Here is an 18,777-nt window from a genome sequence, read left to right as displayed (position 1 = left end):
TCATTCTGTGCTAACAGCACAACTCCTGTGCAAGGCCCAGAGACAGCAGGCTCTTCTAATTAGAGGCTCTTTATTAAAAACAATTATAAGTATAAAGTTGGGAGGAAGGAGCTACTGATAAAAATGCAAAAGAAGACAAAATTCTAAACCATAAAGCCATTTAGAAGCAGCTTTTTATAAACAATTAGAGACAAGGCGTTTACAAAAACATCAATCTCTCTCTTGATTGGTATGAGAACTTGCGTGAAAGTTTATAATAGCCATGTTTTTGTTTTGTTTTTTGTTACCATAAATATATTTTCTGTGCAATTCAGCTGTAACAAAGGAGTTTCCCAAGATACCTAGACCTCAGAAGTTACTGCTCTGTTTTATAGATTCTAATTGTCAATCTCTAGAAAATCTGGCTTGCTAAATTGGTTGCCTTGCTTGATAATTGGGCACTCAGGATAGTAATATTCAAATTACCAACTTCTGAAGCACAAATTCTGTGATCTCTCTGTTAGCCAAGAAAACCCTAAATATTCACCTCTTTTCTCACTCTGCTTAAAGGTACAATCCCGCAACCTGCAAGAGTAGTCAGTTACATTCCAACAATGTAATGAAGGACTGTCCCATCAGGTCACCCCCTTCCTCCTGACCCCACATTCTGCCGCAGCTCCTGACAACCTGCACTTGCTTCAGAGAAGCTTGTTTCTTTTTCTTTGCCCCGATGCTTGTGGCACTCTCTGACCTGAAGTTCAATAATTTAGTAATTCTCAGGGCTAAGTTCTGGTATTTCACTACTATGCTTTTTCCTACAAAGTGGCGTTTCAGCTTTCTTCAGTTCAAGGAAAAAAATATTGTAGCTAACTCTTTTTTCCTGTCTTGATTTTTCTGATCTCTTCCTGGGCCATCCAACCGCCTGGATGTTGGATCCCCACTACCTGCCCTGTGAGTCACCATCTCTCCCGCCTCATCACTTCGAACACTTGTTGAGCACTTAATAGCTACATACTGGGCAAAGTCTGTTATGTGTATTATCCCATTTAATCCCTACAACCCTGCGATAAAATGGGTATTATCATCTTCAGATGAGAAAATGTATTTTAAGTCATCTATTCTTAGCTTTTTCTGTGATTTTTCTCAAGTTCTCCACGTGTTTCCATCACTTTCAGTGTCTGCGCTACATTCTGCAGTTATAAGTTCATTCACATTCTAGGATGTCATTTTTCTTCCTCTCTGTAGCTATGCGTTATCTTTTCATTTTATCACGCTGTCTTGTTTCATTAAGTCCATGCATCTTACTAAATTTCTTAAAAGCATAAAGCAGTTTCAGTATAAAAATTTCTTCTGTCTCCTGGAATATGAGAATCCTTAGATGTTAATTTATGTTTTACAACTTATATCCATTTTTCTTTTTTTTTTGCTATAAAATTTTCATTTTTGTTTGAGATTTTTTTCTGGCTCTCTTCTTAAATGTTGGCCATTTTATCAGGGCTTTCTTACTGTTCAAATATAATATGGTTATAATAGATTCTCATTACCTTCCTCTGTGTTTACTTGGGTACCTTCTGACTTGTCCCCTAAGCACTTGAGACAAAGGATTGGCTACTGATGACATATACTCTCTGTTCCATATTTAGTTTCTTGGGAGGAGACTGTCGGTGGTAGCACGGTGGAGCTGGGGTGTGGTTCCCCTCAGCCTGGGAGCTTTCTCTCTGAACTTGTTGAGACTACTGTGTCTGGGGTTGATGCAGCCAGCTAAGAAGTTTGAGCTGTTCCACAGATTTGACATCATTCCCCTAACTTAGAATGAATCAGCCACTTTGGCAAAAAATGAGATTAGCATGATGCCCTTTGGTTAATGGTCTTCTGGTTTTCTGGGTCAGACCATATTCATCTCCAGGCTACAGCCTGACTTTAGACCTCATGCCCTCCTTGTTAGAAAACTGTCGGAAGCAGGGGGAAAGAAGTCATCACGGGGTGACTTCATAGTGTAATGGCTTCTTCTTCAGTACTGCTGCTTCCACTGAGGTGGGCAGGAAAGGCTCCAGGTGACTGTTTCCGTCTTTTCCCCAGCTCTCTCATGATTTTAGCCCTGGGTCCTAATATCAGGCGGATTTTATACTAGAGGGCTCTTTAGAGTGTCTTCCAACTATAACACAGCTCTGGGCAGACTGGAGAGCTTGAGGTTGGTCCAAATTGTGTCACACTGGCTAACACGCTTCGAATTTTGCGCAAAAGTAGAGCCTCAGCCTCAGTGTAGATGATGTTATACTTAAGATTTTGTTCACTTCCTGTGTGTTTTGTCTACCATTTATTTAAAGAAGGAATAAACTGGAAAACTTAGGGGTGCACCTAGAAAAATCCTTTGAGTATCAAGTTGTTTTTTTTTTAAATTTAGTTATTTTATTTATTTGATTTTTGGCTGCATTGGGTCTCCATTGCTGTGCACTGGCTTTCTCTAGTTGCAGCGAACGGGGGCTACTCTTTGTTGCAGTGCATGGGCTTCTCACTGGGGTGGCTTCTCTTGTTGCACAGCATGGGCTCTAGGTGCATGGGCTTCAGTAGTTGTGGCTTGCGGGCTCAGTAGTTGTGGCTTGCGGGCTCTAGAGCGCAGGCTCAGTAGTTATGGCACATGGGCTTAGCTGCTCTGCGGCATGTGGGATCTTCCCAGACCAGGGCTCGAACCCGTGTCCCCTGCATCGGCAGGCGGGTTCTTAACCACTGCGCCACCAGTGAAGCTTGAGTATCAAGTTTATAGAAGAAATTTCTTTTAAAAAATTAATCATTCCTGCCTTCTAACATCTTAAGCTCTGAGCAAACTCAGATATTTGAGCACCTATCATATGCAAGACACAAGAATACAAAAGTTTTAAAAACTCATCTTCTGCCCTGCACAATATTAAAGTTAGGTGGGGAAGCAGACCAGTACACCAATGATCACAAAAGAGAAGCCCTTCAACTTACAACCTTTCAATTTTGGAAATTTAATAGTTACGGCCAAAGCAAAAACCCACCAAACTCTGTCCATCAATAACAGTATCACTTTGGATGCAGAAAAAGGAACAAACACATGGCCTTTTGGAAACCAGCGTGGTCGTTGAGAGAGGATGCTAGGGGAACACAGAATAGAAACATCTAAATCTAGCAAGTTCGTCTCCTGCCAACCAGAACATTTGGACAAGTCATGCAAGCTTAAGAAGAAAAAGGTCGGGAATGAGGATGTCTCTTGCAGGCCTGAATGAAGAAGGAGATTATATAAGAGGGAAGACAGCCTCAGAGATGCTACATCTATTTCATGAGCTATTCTGTTCTTCAGGCTACAAGAGCATAGAAACTCAGACGCCACTCAACATCCACTAACCACTAAGAAACCAATTCAAAAGCACCTGAGGTCAGACAGTAGGTGACACAAGAATATCCGCCTTTTTAGAGAAACAGGATTTCAACTCTGATCTCAGGTATTCCCCTGACTCTGACTATTCACAGTGTCCTGAATACTTCCCAGAAGACCACAGGTGAAAAATCATTCAACATCCTTCCCATCTCGGAGTCTTCAATAAAGTAGACTCAGAGGCACTGATTAAGGACAAAACCTGCAGTCACATTTGTTTATTAGAATGCTGGTAGTTGACTGTCCTATTATCAAATAAAACATTTTCATGGAATGACAGTTTTCGGTAACAAGTGGTAGGTGACTCACATACCTGTATTTTGGTCACATGCTCTTCTTGTTCATACAAAAATGATTTCCTAGCTTCATACTCTTTCCTAAGGAGGGGTCCTGAGGTTGCGGCTTGAAAGCACAGAAGCATATCTTCGGTAGCAGACCACATCTTCTCACGAATGTAATCTGCTGTGACTTCCTCAATAATGTCCTGGCAAGAGATATTTCTTATGGTTACACTTCACACATCAGATGAAAGGAGCATAGAGAACAGCTTCTGGAAATGTTATCTTTCAGAAAATGATCTGCATAGCTCTTTCTGGCTTGGTGTAAAAAAGATCTGACCAGAGCCGAGGGATGAACTGGCTCAGCTTCTCTCTAGTGATATGGTTCTGGAATCCTCTGAACTTTGTGCTGAGATGGTATGAGAATGAGGTTGAATGGTCTCAGGATTTGGAGGTAGAGATGTATAGATGATGCTGGCAGGGACCAGGCAAGAGGCCTGATCTCCTCAGAGTGTAAAAGAGACAAGGATGATTACAGTAAGAGCATGCATCACCTCCTCCCTCTCCTGAGGGAAAGACCGCAGTGCCCATGAAGTCCTTGGGCTTTTCTTGCCCAGGCCAGAGGAGGCAGATCCCTGCAATGAGTAGGGGAAAACTCAAATAAACTTGGGAGAAAATAAAAGACTTGGAGCTGAAGAAAAGGCGGTGGGAGAGGAAAGATAAGTGCTATTGCGGGCAGACAGGGAAACCTAGATGAATGAGAAAAAAAGGAAGAAGGGGGATTGTGAGGAGTCTTCATGTGGATGATGAACTGGGTTTACTTTTATGTTCTTTGAGAGACGCAAGCAAAGACTGGACTCGCTTCTATGGCGGATGTCTCTTATCCAGTGTGACTGGACTCAGTGATGGTTAATTTAAACAATTAAAAGTGAAATCATATAAAAGATGCATAAATACTTTTAAGAAGACATATGTACATTCTTGAATAAATTCAGTAATTTGATTGACTAGAATTTTTTTTTTTTTTTTAACAGCAAAGACCCTCCACTTTTTATTAATCCTGATACTCCACTTCACAAAGTTATACCTAGGGCATCTTTGGATGCCACACGAGCAGTTTTGGCTCTGAGTTTAACCCTTCAATGCTGCTTCTTCACAGTTTGACATATCTTTTCAATGAGAGCATATGGTTTTTAAATACTGGCCATAATTTCATTTTTCAACAAAGCAGCACTAATAGTTCATTTCCACAATGCCATTTTCCTATAAACTGTAGGAACTTTACACATTTGAAATTAGTTAATAAATATATTTTTCACTATCTTCTTGTCATTCAGGATTTCTGTGGCATTGTCATCCCCAAGCCACAGTTTTTCCTCCGAGTTTTGGTAAATACCGCACCGGTGATTCTGTCCACAATACTGCTACCCTGCAGTATCTTTGATGCTGGTGACTGTGAACAGTTCTATAAGATCTACCTTTGTGAGTTCTATTTTTTTCAAGATGGAACTCAATTATTAGAAGTATTTTCTCTTTAAACACACTACAATGCCTGGATCAAAGAGCAATTTTCACATCTTCCGGGTCCAACTTTTGGTCTCAAGTCCAAAGCAATCTTGGTGAACATTCCTTCAAGAGTATTTCTCCTGGGGAAGCATTACTCACTTGAATAGACCTATGTATCTTTGTTATAGGTTGAGGTTGGGGGGAAAGAAGTAAGACATTTTGAATACTTACAACCAAGGAATTACCATTAACTGAGCTTTGGTGTCAAGGAAAACCTGGAGATTGATTTCTTAGGATAATCTGTCATCCTAAAGAAGCTGCAAGAGCTTTATTCCCTAGTTCTGTTTGGTGTTGCTCTGACACACGGAAAACATTCTAAAAGTCAGTAACCATGCAGCCACGTCCAGCTGTAGTTCGTGAAGACTTTACTCCATATCCAGTCTTCAAATAAATTAGTTCTTCCCATCAATTGCATGATTCAAAAGTAGAAAAGCAATCACACTTATCTTTATATAGTACACCTTCCCATCAAACACCAACCTCCTACCTCAATTTCTTTTCCCATGAGCCATGATTCTTTAAGCAAGCAGGATTCAGGTGTGACCCAGGAACTCTCTTTTGAATCGATGTTGTAGTAGTAATCATATTTCTCCTGCAGGTTGAGTTTGAGCCACGAACCTTCAGTAGACACTAAAGAAAAAGGTTTGTTAAATTCCAGAGAGGAACATGGAAACTTTCAACATTAATGTAGTTTCTTCAATAAGTAAATTAATTGAATGAATATGTTTTTCACCAAACATTCAGATAGTGTGTTAAAATTATTAGCAAGGACTCATTAAAATGGAATGAATTCTATGTATTCAATGGCAGCTCCCTGCTAAGCCAAAGAAAAAGAAGGAGAGAGTAATATCTAATGCTGGCTCTGCATACCAAATTTTTCATGAGGATGAAAAGAGTTGCAAATGGCCAACAAGAAGGAAAAGCAAACAAGGATGGATACCCCAGGTAGGTGTGAATAGCACCACAAGGAGACAGGGGAGACCGATGAGGAAGAATCGTCTTTGTTTAGAAAGGCTTCCAGCAACTTCTTTGAAAAGGAGTGACCTACAATGGCTGTGACCCATTATTTAAGGAGAACCCATTATTATTATTATTTTTTAATTAATTAATTAATTTTTGGCTGCACTGGGTCTTCGTTGCTGCACGCGGGTTTTCTCTAGTTTCAGTGACCGGGGGCTACTCTTTGTTGTGGTGCATGGGCTTCTTATTGCAGTGGCTTCTCTTGTTGTGGAGCACGGGCTCCAGGTGCGCGGGCTTCAGTAGTTGTGGCTCGCAGGCTCAGTAGTTGTGGCTCCTGAGCTCTAGAGCACAGGCTCAGTAGTTGTGGCGCACGGGCTTAGTTGCTCCGCAGCATGTGGGATCTTCCCGGACCAGGGATGCAACCCGTGTCCCCTGCACTGGCAGGCGGATTCTTAAACCACTGCACCACCAGGGAAGTCCCGAGAACCCATTATTTAATGATCTGCATTAAACCAAAGCAGAAGTGACTCATCTTTGCAGACAACTTTATTCAAAGCACAAAATGGCATACACAACCTCTGAGGTCACTAAGCAGGGAAAAGGAAAATTCCTGGTCCCTCTGACTCATCTTGCTCTACACAACCACACAAAAGCAGAAAAAAAATGTTGAAAGAACTTAATTTTTTGGCGGGGGCGTGGGGTGGATACTAGACAAAAACAAAACAAAACTATGGCAGTCATGGCTTAAATTGGCCAAGAAGAATATCTTCTCACGAATTTATGGGCTATACTTCCTATTTAGCAATCTATTTATTTTGTTGAATGGTTATGATTCTTGTCCCAGATCAGAGAGCTAAAAACAACAATAAAAATAAAAACAGAAACTTCTGACCAAGCTAAGCCAACTGCTGCCAAGTGAGCATTAGACTAATTGCCTTTATAGGTAAATCAAAATTTGACTGAATTTCCTTAAAGAATATTTAAATGGATTCAAATATCTAAGCAGAGATAACTTTAAGGCGTGTTGATTTAATGTGTGTTGATTATTTATCTGGTTTTGTGTGTTGATTCTTTACTTGGTTTTTAATGCCCCTCAACTGTTCTGTCAATGCCCAGGAACAGAGATACATCTCTCTTCAAATGGGAAGTCAGGCAGTTGTTATCTGTTTAGAAATGCTAGTCTACTAGAAAATATATTGTATAGTCAAATTAGGATGATCACAAGTAATCATTATATTTTCAATCACCAACAGTTGTCAGATTCACAAGTGCCTTCAGAAGAATGAAAACCCTTTTTAAGGCAACTCTCTCAGTGGGAAGGAAAGAAAGCAAATAAAGATGGTGAAAATGGGTATGTTTTATTTTCATAAGAATTGAGATGTAAAAAGTTCTTAGTTGGTTAAAAGCCAACCACATTGGGACTTCCCTGGTGGCACAGTGGTTAAGAATCCGCCTGCCAACGCAGGGGACACGGGTTTGAGCCCTGGTCCAGAAAGATCCCACATGCTGCGGAGCAACTAAGCTGTGAGCCACAACTACTGAGCCCCCGTGCCACAACTACTGAAGCCCGCACGCCTAGAGCCTGTGCTCTGCAACAAGAGAAGCCACCACAATGAGAAGCCCACGCACCACTGCAATGAAGAGTAGCCCCTGCTCGCCGCAACTAGAGAAAGCCCGCATTCAGCAACGAAGACCCAACGCAGTCAAAAATAAAAATACTAAATAAATAAATAAATAAATAAAAGACAACCACATTGGCACTGTAAGGGTTATTTGAGTTGGGATGTCAGTGGATAATAGAAAAAGAGAATTTTATCATTTTCACATCAAGTATGAGTTTAGAGTCAGATCAAAGGCTGAGGAGGGCATCTCCAGAACAGGAGAAATGCAGTTGGTTTGTTACTTAGGGAAAAGACTAATTACGGGCCTCTGAGGAACCATACAAGAGAAAGATACCCGTGAGTTAAGAGGTGGTGAGCATTCCATAAGGAAGCATACTTTCTAGATGCCTTCCAGACAAAATCATAAGACCTAAACTGAACAATAAGGCTGAGTGATCTACCAAAGAGTGAACGCTTGTGTGGGAAAAAACAGACATCCTAGAATCAGAGGTGAAAGAGTAAGAATAAATCATCCTGTTCACTCCCCCAAACAATGTTCACAGCTCTATTGGGAATGAAAGTTAGTCTTTAATTGGCTAGAAAGTTTTTCCTCTTCCTCCTAGAACAGGGGTTGGCAATCTTTTTCTATAAAGGGCCAGAGAGTAAATATTTTCAGTCTTGTGTGCTACAGGTCTCTCATACAACTACTTGACTCTGCCACTGTAGCATGAAAGCAGCCAGAGACGATATGTAAATTAATGAGTGTGGCTGAATTACAATAAAACTTTATTTATAACAACAGGTGGCAGCCCAAGAATCCACTAAAAAACTATTAGAATAAATGAGTCCAGGAAGGTTGCAGGATACAAAATCAATACACACAAATCAATTTTATGAAAATATGCCCACACAAAAGTTTGTATACAAATGTTCACAGAAGTATTATTCAGGATAGCTAAAACTGGAGGAAAAAAATCTAAATTCTATCAACTGATGAATGGATAAACAAAATGTGGCATACTCATACAATGGAATATTATCAGCCATAAAAACAATGAAGAACTGATACATGCTACAACATGGTTGAACTTTGAAAACATTACGCTACATGAAAGAAGCCAAACACAGTATGATTTAATTTATATGAAATGTCCAGAAGAGGCAAAATCAGAGAGACAGAGAGTAGATTAGCGATTGCCTGGGGCTGAAAGTTGGGGGTGGGGAGCAATGGGTAATAGGTAAGGGGCTTTGTTTATTATAAGAAAAAATATCCTTTATTAAAAGGCAAATTAACTAGTGGTGGTGTTTTTAGTGTTAACTAAAAACTTCTGAATTTCACACCTTAAAAGAGTGAATTTTATGGTATGTGATATATCTCAATAAAAAAATCAATTATATTTCTATATGTGAGCAATAAACAACCCCAAAGTAAAATTAAGAAAACAACATTTACAATGGTATCAAAAATAATAAAATATGTAGGAATAAATGCAACTAAAGAAATGCAAGCCCTATACATTGAAAACTACAAAACATTGTTGAAAGAATTAAAGACCCAATTAAAAGCAAAGACATACCATGTACATGGATCAGAAGACTTAACATTGTTAAGATGGCAATATGCTTCAAATTGATCTATAGCTTCAACACAATCTCTAACAAAGTCCCAACTCTCTTTTTGTTTCCAGAAAAAAATGAATCTAAGGTATCTCCTAGGTTTCTAAATTGGCTACCTCGGGACATTTTTTCTTCACTGACCAGGACATGGCACTTGGGAAGAGGAGTAGGCAAGTTTAGGGAAAAGAAGATAAAACTAAGTTTGGGCCAGGATGATTTTGAAATTATGATGGGTCATCTCTAGGAACTCACCCCTGCATAAATACAGTTGTACAATTCTTTCCTCATAAAGGATGAGGTAGGGGCACTACAGTAACTCCTGATGAAGAGTTGTGAAGGGAACAGAGAGAGGCTCAAGGGTGATCAGGTGCCAAGTAGGAGCGGATGGCCAGTAGTCCCGTTTCCATTTCATTAACAGAAAATTTGCAGAATTGGAGGGTAGAATTCCCAAGTTAGAAATACATCAGACTAATTTACAATGAAGTACATAGGGTACTTTCGGACAGACTTCCAGTGAACTAAAAAAAAAAAAAATTTTTTTTTTCCTTAAGTTCCACTTCTAAGGCCATATATTGTCACAGCAGTTTCCTAAAGATGAATAGTACTATGTACATGACCCATGATGTGGTACAAGTAAACACCAGCCTAAGAGTCAGGAGACACCTTTATCCTTGACACTAGGACACAGCAAGTGCTCAACAAAAATCTACTAAAGAGATGATGGATTATCTCTGCCAAAAATTAATCTCCTTGGATTTGTCATTTTCTCCCTCTGTCCAAAATGTCATCAAGGTGATTTTCTAAATCTGAAAAATGAGTCTTAAACTCATGATCTAAAACACAGTTTCCACAGCTAATATTTCATGATCTGCCATTGGATTGAACAGGCATAAATATATGCCAAGGCTCTTGGAGACCAATTTGCTGCTTATTTTGTACTTTCAAAATTACTTTTTACTTCTACTTAATATTGTATAATAATGTGTCATTTGTTTCAAAAGGATGGAGATAAATATTAGTGTAAAAATCAGTTTGTACCACTACAGGGATGGCTCAACAGCAAGATCTATAGGAAGCAGTCTGCTTTTTTTTTTTGAGAAGCGATTCCAGTATTTATTTCCAAGATCCATACACTTGGATATGACTCTTTCATTATGACAGACACTATCAGAACTCCATTTTAGAAGCATGGGGACTCTGGGGCAAAAGGACAAGGATTAAGGTTTGAGAGAAAGACAATAACTCTTTTAAAGGAAAGCAGGAGATGTCTTTGAGGAGGCTACCCTATATCTGCCCTACCTTCTGTAAAGTCTCCTTTAATACTGTATTTTCTCAAGTATATGGCACCCACACACAGCCATCAAGTTAATCACAGTTTTCCAAGAGACAAAAAAGGAAAAGCAACACCTAAAAAATTTCCTTTGCCAGAGATGATAAACATTTCAGAAACATTCATTTGAAAGCGATTATCTGTCTTAAAATTAAGGTAACACAATACCACAGAAACCATCATATTCAAAATGCCAATTTAGTTTGTGCTAAACGATGAAGAAGCTTACCATTTTTAGATTTTTGCTCTTTTGCCTTCGCAAGGGTGTCATAGTACCTGTCAGCACATTCGGGCATTACATCGTTTGTATTACCAACGGCAGACTTCAAAACAGACAAAATATCACTTTGCTTTTCCTTCTCCAAAAACTGATTAACATCAACGACCAGTGTAACCCCTGGGTAATGAAAAATAAATGTTTCTGTTAATCGTTGTCTTCTACTCACCCTAGAGGCGTGCAAAGATATAATTCAACCTTTTAGGAATGCATTGGTATTAAACCTGTTTACCCTTTGAGAGTATGCACTACGTATGCCCCAGAGAGTCACCAACTGCTCAGGTTGTTAAGAGGAATAAAATCCCATAGGAGCACTGTTTATCAAAAATCGCAGTATTTCCTGGTTACTCTTGTGTGATATCGAGGCACTACGTTCTGCTCACCGTGGTGATCTGTGAAATGGGGGGGACACGTATTGACAGTAGATATGCAGCCCTTAGGCAGGTCATTAATCAGTATTTGAGAACTAGCTTTATGAAGACATGTATTTATTTTAGAAATGCTATCTAAGCCACAGAAATCCTGAAATTCTCTGGTATAGTGCAAGTATACTTTTAAGATTGTCCTTAGCAACCTGAACAAATGCTCTAGAAAGGCAACAGGCACAGCTGGTGGATATGTGCAGTGGAGTCCAGAAACTTAATTATGGAACCAATTTAGACCTAGAAAGCATGTTATCCCATTTCACATTTCTGCCTCTCCCCACAAATAAAACCTCACTGGACTCTCGGTTTCCTCAAGAAAGTTAACGCGGTGAATCCTTTATCATCTATTTTAGTTCCAGGTGAGGATATTCTGGCCCAACCAATGGACCTACTGTCTTCACAACCTATAAATGCACTGAAGCAAGGCAGAACAAAAAAAAAATGGAAGAAACCAGGTTAAACACTTTCTAGATGAAAAAACATCTTGATGAAAAGAGAGGATAGAGATGGATTTTTTTTTTCTTTCTTTCTTTTTAAACACACACGTCAAACTCTGCCATACAAATACTAAACGGTATATTGCTGTCATCAAATTATGCTCACACGTGCATAGAACTGTGAAGGCTGACATGGTAAGAAAAACAGAGTCTGACTTTCGACAGCCATGAGTCCACGTCATGCAAATCTCAAGGAGCACGTGAAGAGTAAAGACCTCCCACAGCCAACTCCAGTTGTTGCTGAACAAAAGCTACAGCAGTAGGTTGTTTCACATATAAAGTTAATGGGAATGGGTGAGCTGCCCCCCTTTCCTCTTCTCCAGGAAAGCTTTGCAGAACAAGAAGAAGGCAGTACTGGTGTTGGAGACGTCTGTGGTCTGAGAGATGTGGAAAGAACAAGGAAATGACAAAGGATCCTCACATGAATTACATCCGACAGCTTCACCGAACCCAGTGAAATGCTGTTTTCCTTAAAAGAGGGATATTACGCAGGCATACATTTCTTGCAAATGTATGTATTGATGTGCAAGCAGTGGGTCCATGGGTTAATCTTCCAGATAACTGAAGCTGACTCCTTTAGGTGCCAACGTTCATCTTAACAGAATCATGCGCCACGAAAATCTAAAGCCCCGGGAAAAACCCTAACAGAACAGTTTCTATCCTGCTCGTCACTGTACCCACAGTCCCTGGGACGTATCAGGCGCTTAACATTTGCCGAGAGCTGCCAGAAGAGTCCTTCATGTCATTAAAATTAAACTGTGCTGTAATACGGTGAGTGGTAACTTCAAGGACTATGGAGGTGTTGGGGCTGCTTTGCTCCTGCACCAAATGGCCTCAAATTCCTCTTCTTTTTAGTTTTTCTCTAACGTCACTGTCAGTTATCACCTCTTGCTCCTGTCTGAGTGCCTGCATGGGGCAGCCCAAACACCTAACTTCTTGGTAGGTCATGGCTTCTGAGCTGGGAAGAGATACAAGAGATTAGCCTTATGCCGAAGATAAGAATAAACAGGCTCAAAGTAGCTATCCAGGTGGTCCCCACTGAGATGAGAAAATCAGTTGTAGTGCACAGGCTTTGAGACAGCTATTTTGCTTGGTTTTTTCTTAATCTATGGGTTGTGATTAAGTTCCCGATAGTTGAGAATGACAGATAAATGATATCCGGAAAGTCAGGTATGTTTCTGCTACGGAACAAATGAAGAAAACCTCCCCCAAATCTCCTAAGAGATCCAAAAATATGTTTGCTTTACGTGGGTTCTTAGGAGGAGAAAGTAAAAAATCTTTTTATGTATAAAAGCACAGATCTACATATGGCACATAAAGAGGTAGACAATATATCTGTGGTATTAAAATGTCATGGTAAAGAGCACCATGGAAAAAAAAAAGGCTAGAAAGATTCCTTAGGGTGCAGTAATGGAAAAAGGCTGAAAAACATTGCTCTAAGGAGTCAAAAATGGAGAAAAACCTACTTTAAGAAAGCAGGATGCTCCAGTGAAAATGGACATTGGGCCAAAAGGAAGGAGTCTTGAGTTACTACGCCCTTTTAAATCTTGCCTGTGGTAAAATACATGGGCCAGCACATTTTCTTTTATCCAATTATCTGGGAGTGGGTTTGATAATTGCAACATGTGATCAGAATCTGTTTTTAAGTCTTCATACAAAGGATGAAGAATGCTTTTAAAAGTAAGATTAAATTCCTTGTTGATAAAACTGGAAAATTCTCAACTCAGTATAAGAATATAGATGGTTTTATCTTCAGAACATCTATTTGTTGTTATATATCATAGAAGACACTGTATCAACTCTTTCAAGGGATAGGACGGAAGTAGAAGAAAGGATTTTAAATATGCAAGTGTGGAGTAAAGAATCACACATTTGAGAAAATTTCTTATATTAATAGTAAATAGAAACGTTGAGTCTAAAGAGGATCAACTTAACATTCGCAGGCCAAATATAAGCAGAACACAGAATAAAAATAACTTCTAAACTGGTTTGATCTTTAAGAGAAAAATCATAACCTTTTTAGGCTATTTGAGTGCCTGTATGATATCTAATTTCTTAAAACTGTTTCTTCAAACTACGGCTGCCTTCAGTCTTATATATAAATTTAAATCTCTTGTGTACACAACTCAATTTTATTTTTTTTCTTAAGGATTAGAGTGCTAGATGGGACTTGCCTGGTGGCACAGTGGTTAAGAATACGCCTGCCAATGCAGGGGACACGGGTTCGATCCCTGGTCTGGGAAGATCCCACATGCCGCGGAGCAACTAAGTCCGTGCGCCACAGCTACTGAGCCTGTGCTCTAGAGCCCGCGAGCCACAACTACTGAGCCCACGTGCCACAACTACTGAAGCCTGCGCACCTAGAGCCCATGCTCCGCAACAAGAAAAGCCACCACAATGAGAAGCCCGCGCACTGCAATGATGAGTAGTCCCCGCTCACCACAACTAGAGAAAGCCCATGGGGAAGCAATGAAGACACAGCGCAACCAGGAATTAAAAAAAAAAAAAAAAAAAGAAGCTCAAATGATGATTTATTAAAAAAAAAAAAAAAGAAAAGGATTAGAGTGCTAGAATGGAAAGACTTCAAAGATCCTAAGGGTATAAAAATTAGGCTGGAGAAATACACATATTTTTCCAGGCTAAGGAAATAAAAACCAGATGTTCCTTACAGATGCCTGTGACATTTAAAAGCACATCTCTGGGGCAAGACTATGACTTGATACAACAGGATAGATTCTGATTATGTCATGAATGGAGAGGTTAATGAACTGCACCTTTAGGAATCTTAATTTATGTAGGTAATTTATATATGTAGAGTATTAGCATATCAATCTTTTTAAAAAAATAAATCTATTTATTTATTTATCTACTTATGTATTTTTGGCTGCGTTGGGTCTTCGTTGCTGCACGGGCAACTCTTCATTGCGGTGGCTTCTCTTGTTGCAGAGCACAGGCTCTAGGCACATGGGCTTCAGTAGTTGTGGCACACAGGCTCAGTAGTTGTGGCTCACGGGCCCTAGAGCGCAGGCTCAGTAGTTGTGGCACATGGGCTTAGTTGCTTGGTGGCATGTGAGATCTTCCTGGACCAGGGCTCTAACCCGTGTCCCCTGCATTGGCAGGCAGATTCTTAACCACTACACCACCAGGGAAGTCCCTAGCATATCAATCTTGAAGCTATTTTAGATTGTCATGTGAATTTTCTTATTATTCTTCTGTGAAAATAGATGCTTAAAAAAAAGGACAACTATCATTTGAGCTAATGTGGGTTCTGCCAATTGCTGAGTATGCCTACTCCATTTATGCATTTTGGACCTGGGGAAATAATCCTAGGGTGGGTTTGAGGCCCCACTAGACCCACTATAAGACGGACCTTAGCAACACCTCAGTGACGATCTGACCTCCACAAGCCCCTCCCCTGACTGGTGGACCACAGTGAAATTTTAGGTCTCCTGGAATTAGTGTCAGTTCAGAGTCAGTGTCCAGTAATCTCTGAAACGTCTGATTATGTCCTTTCCTCCCAGCACAGCCACCACAGTAGGGTATAACATGTTGGTAGTGTAGCAGGGTCCTTTTCCAAGGGGACCCAGCCCATCCTTCATTCAGGGGGTTCTGGGTCTGTAAATGGTTCAAGTCTGGGAACTAATGGAGGGACCATGACGTTCTGTTTTTTATGATTCAAGTTATACTTACATTCACCTGACCTAGAACTCTTCTTCCACTTGTGCAAATCAAGTAAGAGTTTAGTAGACTCTCTGTCTATTTCACTTCTAGGAACACCATGATCAATTAGCAAATTCTACAGGTCTCTGTGAGTCACATTTTTCTAATTACTGCTTCGACTCAGCTGTCCATTATAATAACCACACCCACTTGTCTTTGGCGATTAAGTGCTGTCCCCTGGCCTCTACCAGCCTGACCTACAGATTTTGGACTTGCCAGCCTCTCCACAATTGCATGAGGCTATTTCTTAAAATAAATCTCCCTCTTTCTTTCTATATATATATATATATATATATATATGTGTGTGTGTGTGTATAGGTAGGTAGATAGCACACATACTACATACTTTCCAGAGAAACAGAATATATATATATACGTAATTCTGTTTTTTCTAGAGAAAAAAAATATATGTTGCTCTGTTTTTTGAAAACCCTGACTACTGCAATGGAAGGCATTTAATAAGCAGAAACCGCCTAGTTTTCTAAGGATCAAGATAAAAAAGGACTTGATTACACTACAAATTTAAGAGTTGAGAAATTATTTTTTGCTTTCTGGATTTTGTTCAGCAACAATCTCAGATTTTGCTGGAGATAGTACCTAACCGCTAAAAACAGTACAACCGACCAATCTTATTTTTGTATAAATATGCATTCAAGAATTAAAATTGGTAAGAGAGTCCATATCTTTTCAGATATTAAAAATGGTCTACTTTAAAAAAATTAGGAATTAAAATAAAAATTGAGGGGCATAACCAGACGCAAGCAAGGCAAGTTTGGCCAGCAGAAGGAGGTGAGGGCTTACATTGTTTTGCTTTGTCCATGTCCTTGTTGGCCTCATTGACCGCATGCTGTATCTCATCCAGCCAAAGAATTTTAGAAGCACTTTGAGGGTCCTGAGGATATGGTCACAGAATAAAAGAAAGAACAGTGAATGAGGATGAAACAGAATTAATAACGTCTTTTTAGGAGCCACTTTATTAAAATCTTCACAAACTCTTACTTAGCAACTATCCAGCACAGCCACAAACTGTACAAGCTACTGATGAAACAGACTCCCAACTGGACCACTTCTCCCTTCTCCACGGCCACCCCTTTAGTCCAGTCCCCCCTCATCTCTCACTGGACAGCTGCTTCGATCTCCTACTTGCTTTCATTGTTTCCAAGTTTGCCTTTCACCACAGTGGTCCCCTACAGAGAACCAGATGATCTCTCCAAAAGGGATGGATCATCACGCCACTCCTCTACTTAAACTCCTTTAGAAGGTTTTCCCCAGCAGTTTGAAGGAAACAACACTCCCTTCCCATGAACTGTGGGGATCTGATGATCTGGCCCTGCCGACCCCTCTGGCTTTACCTCACTCTTCTCTACTCACTGTTTCAGACTTTCACACCAGCCTCCTTCAGATCACATCATTCTACCCCAGCTGCACGGCTGTTGGTTTTGTCTTATCATTCAGGCCTTAATTCAAATGGCACCTCTTCCAAAAAAGCCTTCTCTGGCTACCTTAGTCAATCAAATACTCTCTCCCCCAATCACTCAGTAACTGTGGTTTCCAAGGTGGCCCAGGGTGCCATGGAAATACTTTCAATTTGTGGGAAACAATGATACTTGAATTTTATCAGACACAGGGACAAATATAAGAACAAAAATATCCAAAGAGAAACATGGTGATGGGCTTCAAGGAGCTAACAGTTTAGCAGGAGAGACAGATGCATCAAAAAATTATAATTATTGGATAAACAACAAGGTCCTACTGTATAGCACAGGGAACTATATTCAATATCCTGTAATAAACCATAATGGAAAAGAAAAAATACATAATTATAATACAATGTGATCAGAGCAATATTACCTGTAGATACACAATCTAGAAATAGCCAAGGAGATTAATTTATACTAGGAGTGATGAGTTGCAGGGGGGAGAAAAGACCAAGTAGTTAAGTATAGCTTCAGAAAGGAAGTGGTAGCAGCAATAAAAAGGTATTGAGTTATCTTTACTAGTTTTTACTTTTGGGTTGATTCTGATGATCTTACTCCAAATGTGGTGCTGATATAATGTAATTAAATAGGACTTTCAGACAGCAACTGCGTTTCATATAAACTTGTCTAAGATTACAAGTAAATTTTGTTAGCAGTAGAAATTAAATATTTTCAGAGAAGATGAGGCATTTCATTTTAAAAAGTGGGAGCATTAGCCTATTTGTAGGAGTAAGTGTCATGTACTAGAGCCGGAAGCAAGACCGTGAATGAAGAGAAGGTAGGTCACTGGACCCATGGAGAACCAGCTCCATCATTTAGGACTCAAGAAGGATGGGGGGCAGGAAGGAGAAATAACATTCACCAGCTTCTTCGGCAGGCTTCAACCCCATTTCCCGCAGAGGCTAAGAGGAGATGATATATGTGGAAAGGGCTCTGAAAATGAGACAAAATATCTGCTATTTCATCCTGTAACCTCCAGACTAATGAAGACCATTGAGGAAGGCTTGGTTCCTGCTTCCATAATCACCTTTAGCTAGATCTGCCACATGGGAACCATCAGCTAATAAGAGTTTCCATTTTTTGGGAGAATGGATGTGGAAGGTTCAAACAGGAAGCAAGATGGGAAGTTGAAAACTAGAAGAGGAATGAAGAGACGGGAATAGAAAGTATTTTTTTCTCTGCTTCTAAGCCAGAGAGAACCCAACCACTCCCCAAGGTATAGCCTAAAAACTAAGCTCCATACAAGTTCATTTCTGTCTTTCTCAGGTTGTTTTTGAAGGGTATTTACCAAATTCCTTCATAACTTATTAGTGTAGAAGATGTACCGTACAAACTTTTACCCAGATGCGAAGGAAGTTACAATCCCACTTCAAAGCTGAAAGTATGAGTTTTGTAAGCTAAATCCAAGAGAGACTTTGCAAATCAAAAGAATTTAAGTCAACAGTTTAAATCATGACCCACTGACGTAAAGGTTGCTAGAATTAAATGTAAAACCAAGAGTAAAAACTGAATCCTACCAGTGTAAGGTCTCCCTTACAACTGCTCACAAGAAGACTGGAAATAGGACATTTACAGGATGGCCGTGACTCTACCTCCAGCTAAACATCCAGGTTCAACATATGGGTTACAGACTATTTAAGTCAACAGAAAGT

General features: G+C 39.8%; 1 protein-coding gene across 2 annotated transcripts in view; it reads right to left on the bottom strand.

Annotated features, from left to right (window-relative positions):
* Window positions 1-18,777, bottom strand: part of IQGAP2 (IQ motif containing GTPase activating protein 2) — a 295,945-nt gene that overhangs the window by 60,506 nt on the left and 216,662 nt on the right. For both annotated transcript variants that reach the window (XM_059916596.1, XM_059916597.1), the window contains 4 exons: window positions 16,449-16,539; window positions 10,958-11,125; window positions 5,708-5,850; window positions 3,690-3,860 (listed from right to left, as the gene is read on the bottom strand). In XM_059916596.1, coding sequence (XP_059772579.1) covers window positions 3,690-3,860; window positions 5,708-5,850; window positions 10,958-11,125; window positions 16,449-16,539 — 573 coding nt within the window. The remainder of the gene's footprint in view (window positions 1-3,689; window positions 3,861-5,707; window positions 5,851-10,957; window positions 11,126-16,448; window positions 16,540-18,777) is intronic.

This window comes from Balaenoptera ricei, chromosome 3 (genome assembly GCF_028023285.1).
Source record: "Balaenoptera ricei isolate mBalRic1 chromosome 3, mBalRic1.hap2, whole genome shotgun sequence".
Classification (NCBI taxonomy): domain Eukaryota; kingdom Metazoa; phylum Chordata; class Mammalia; order Artiodactyla; family Balaenopteridae; genus Balaenoptera; species Balaenoptera ricei.
Note: the sequence above shows the minus strand (reverse complement) of the source record. Positions and strands in the feature narration are given on the sequence as shown.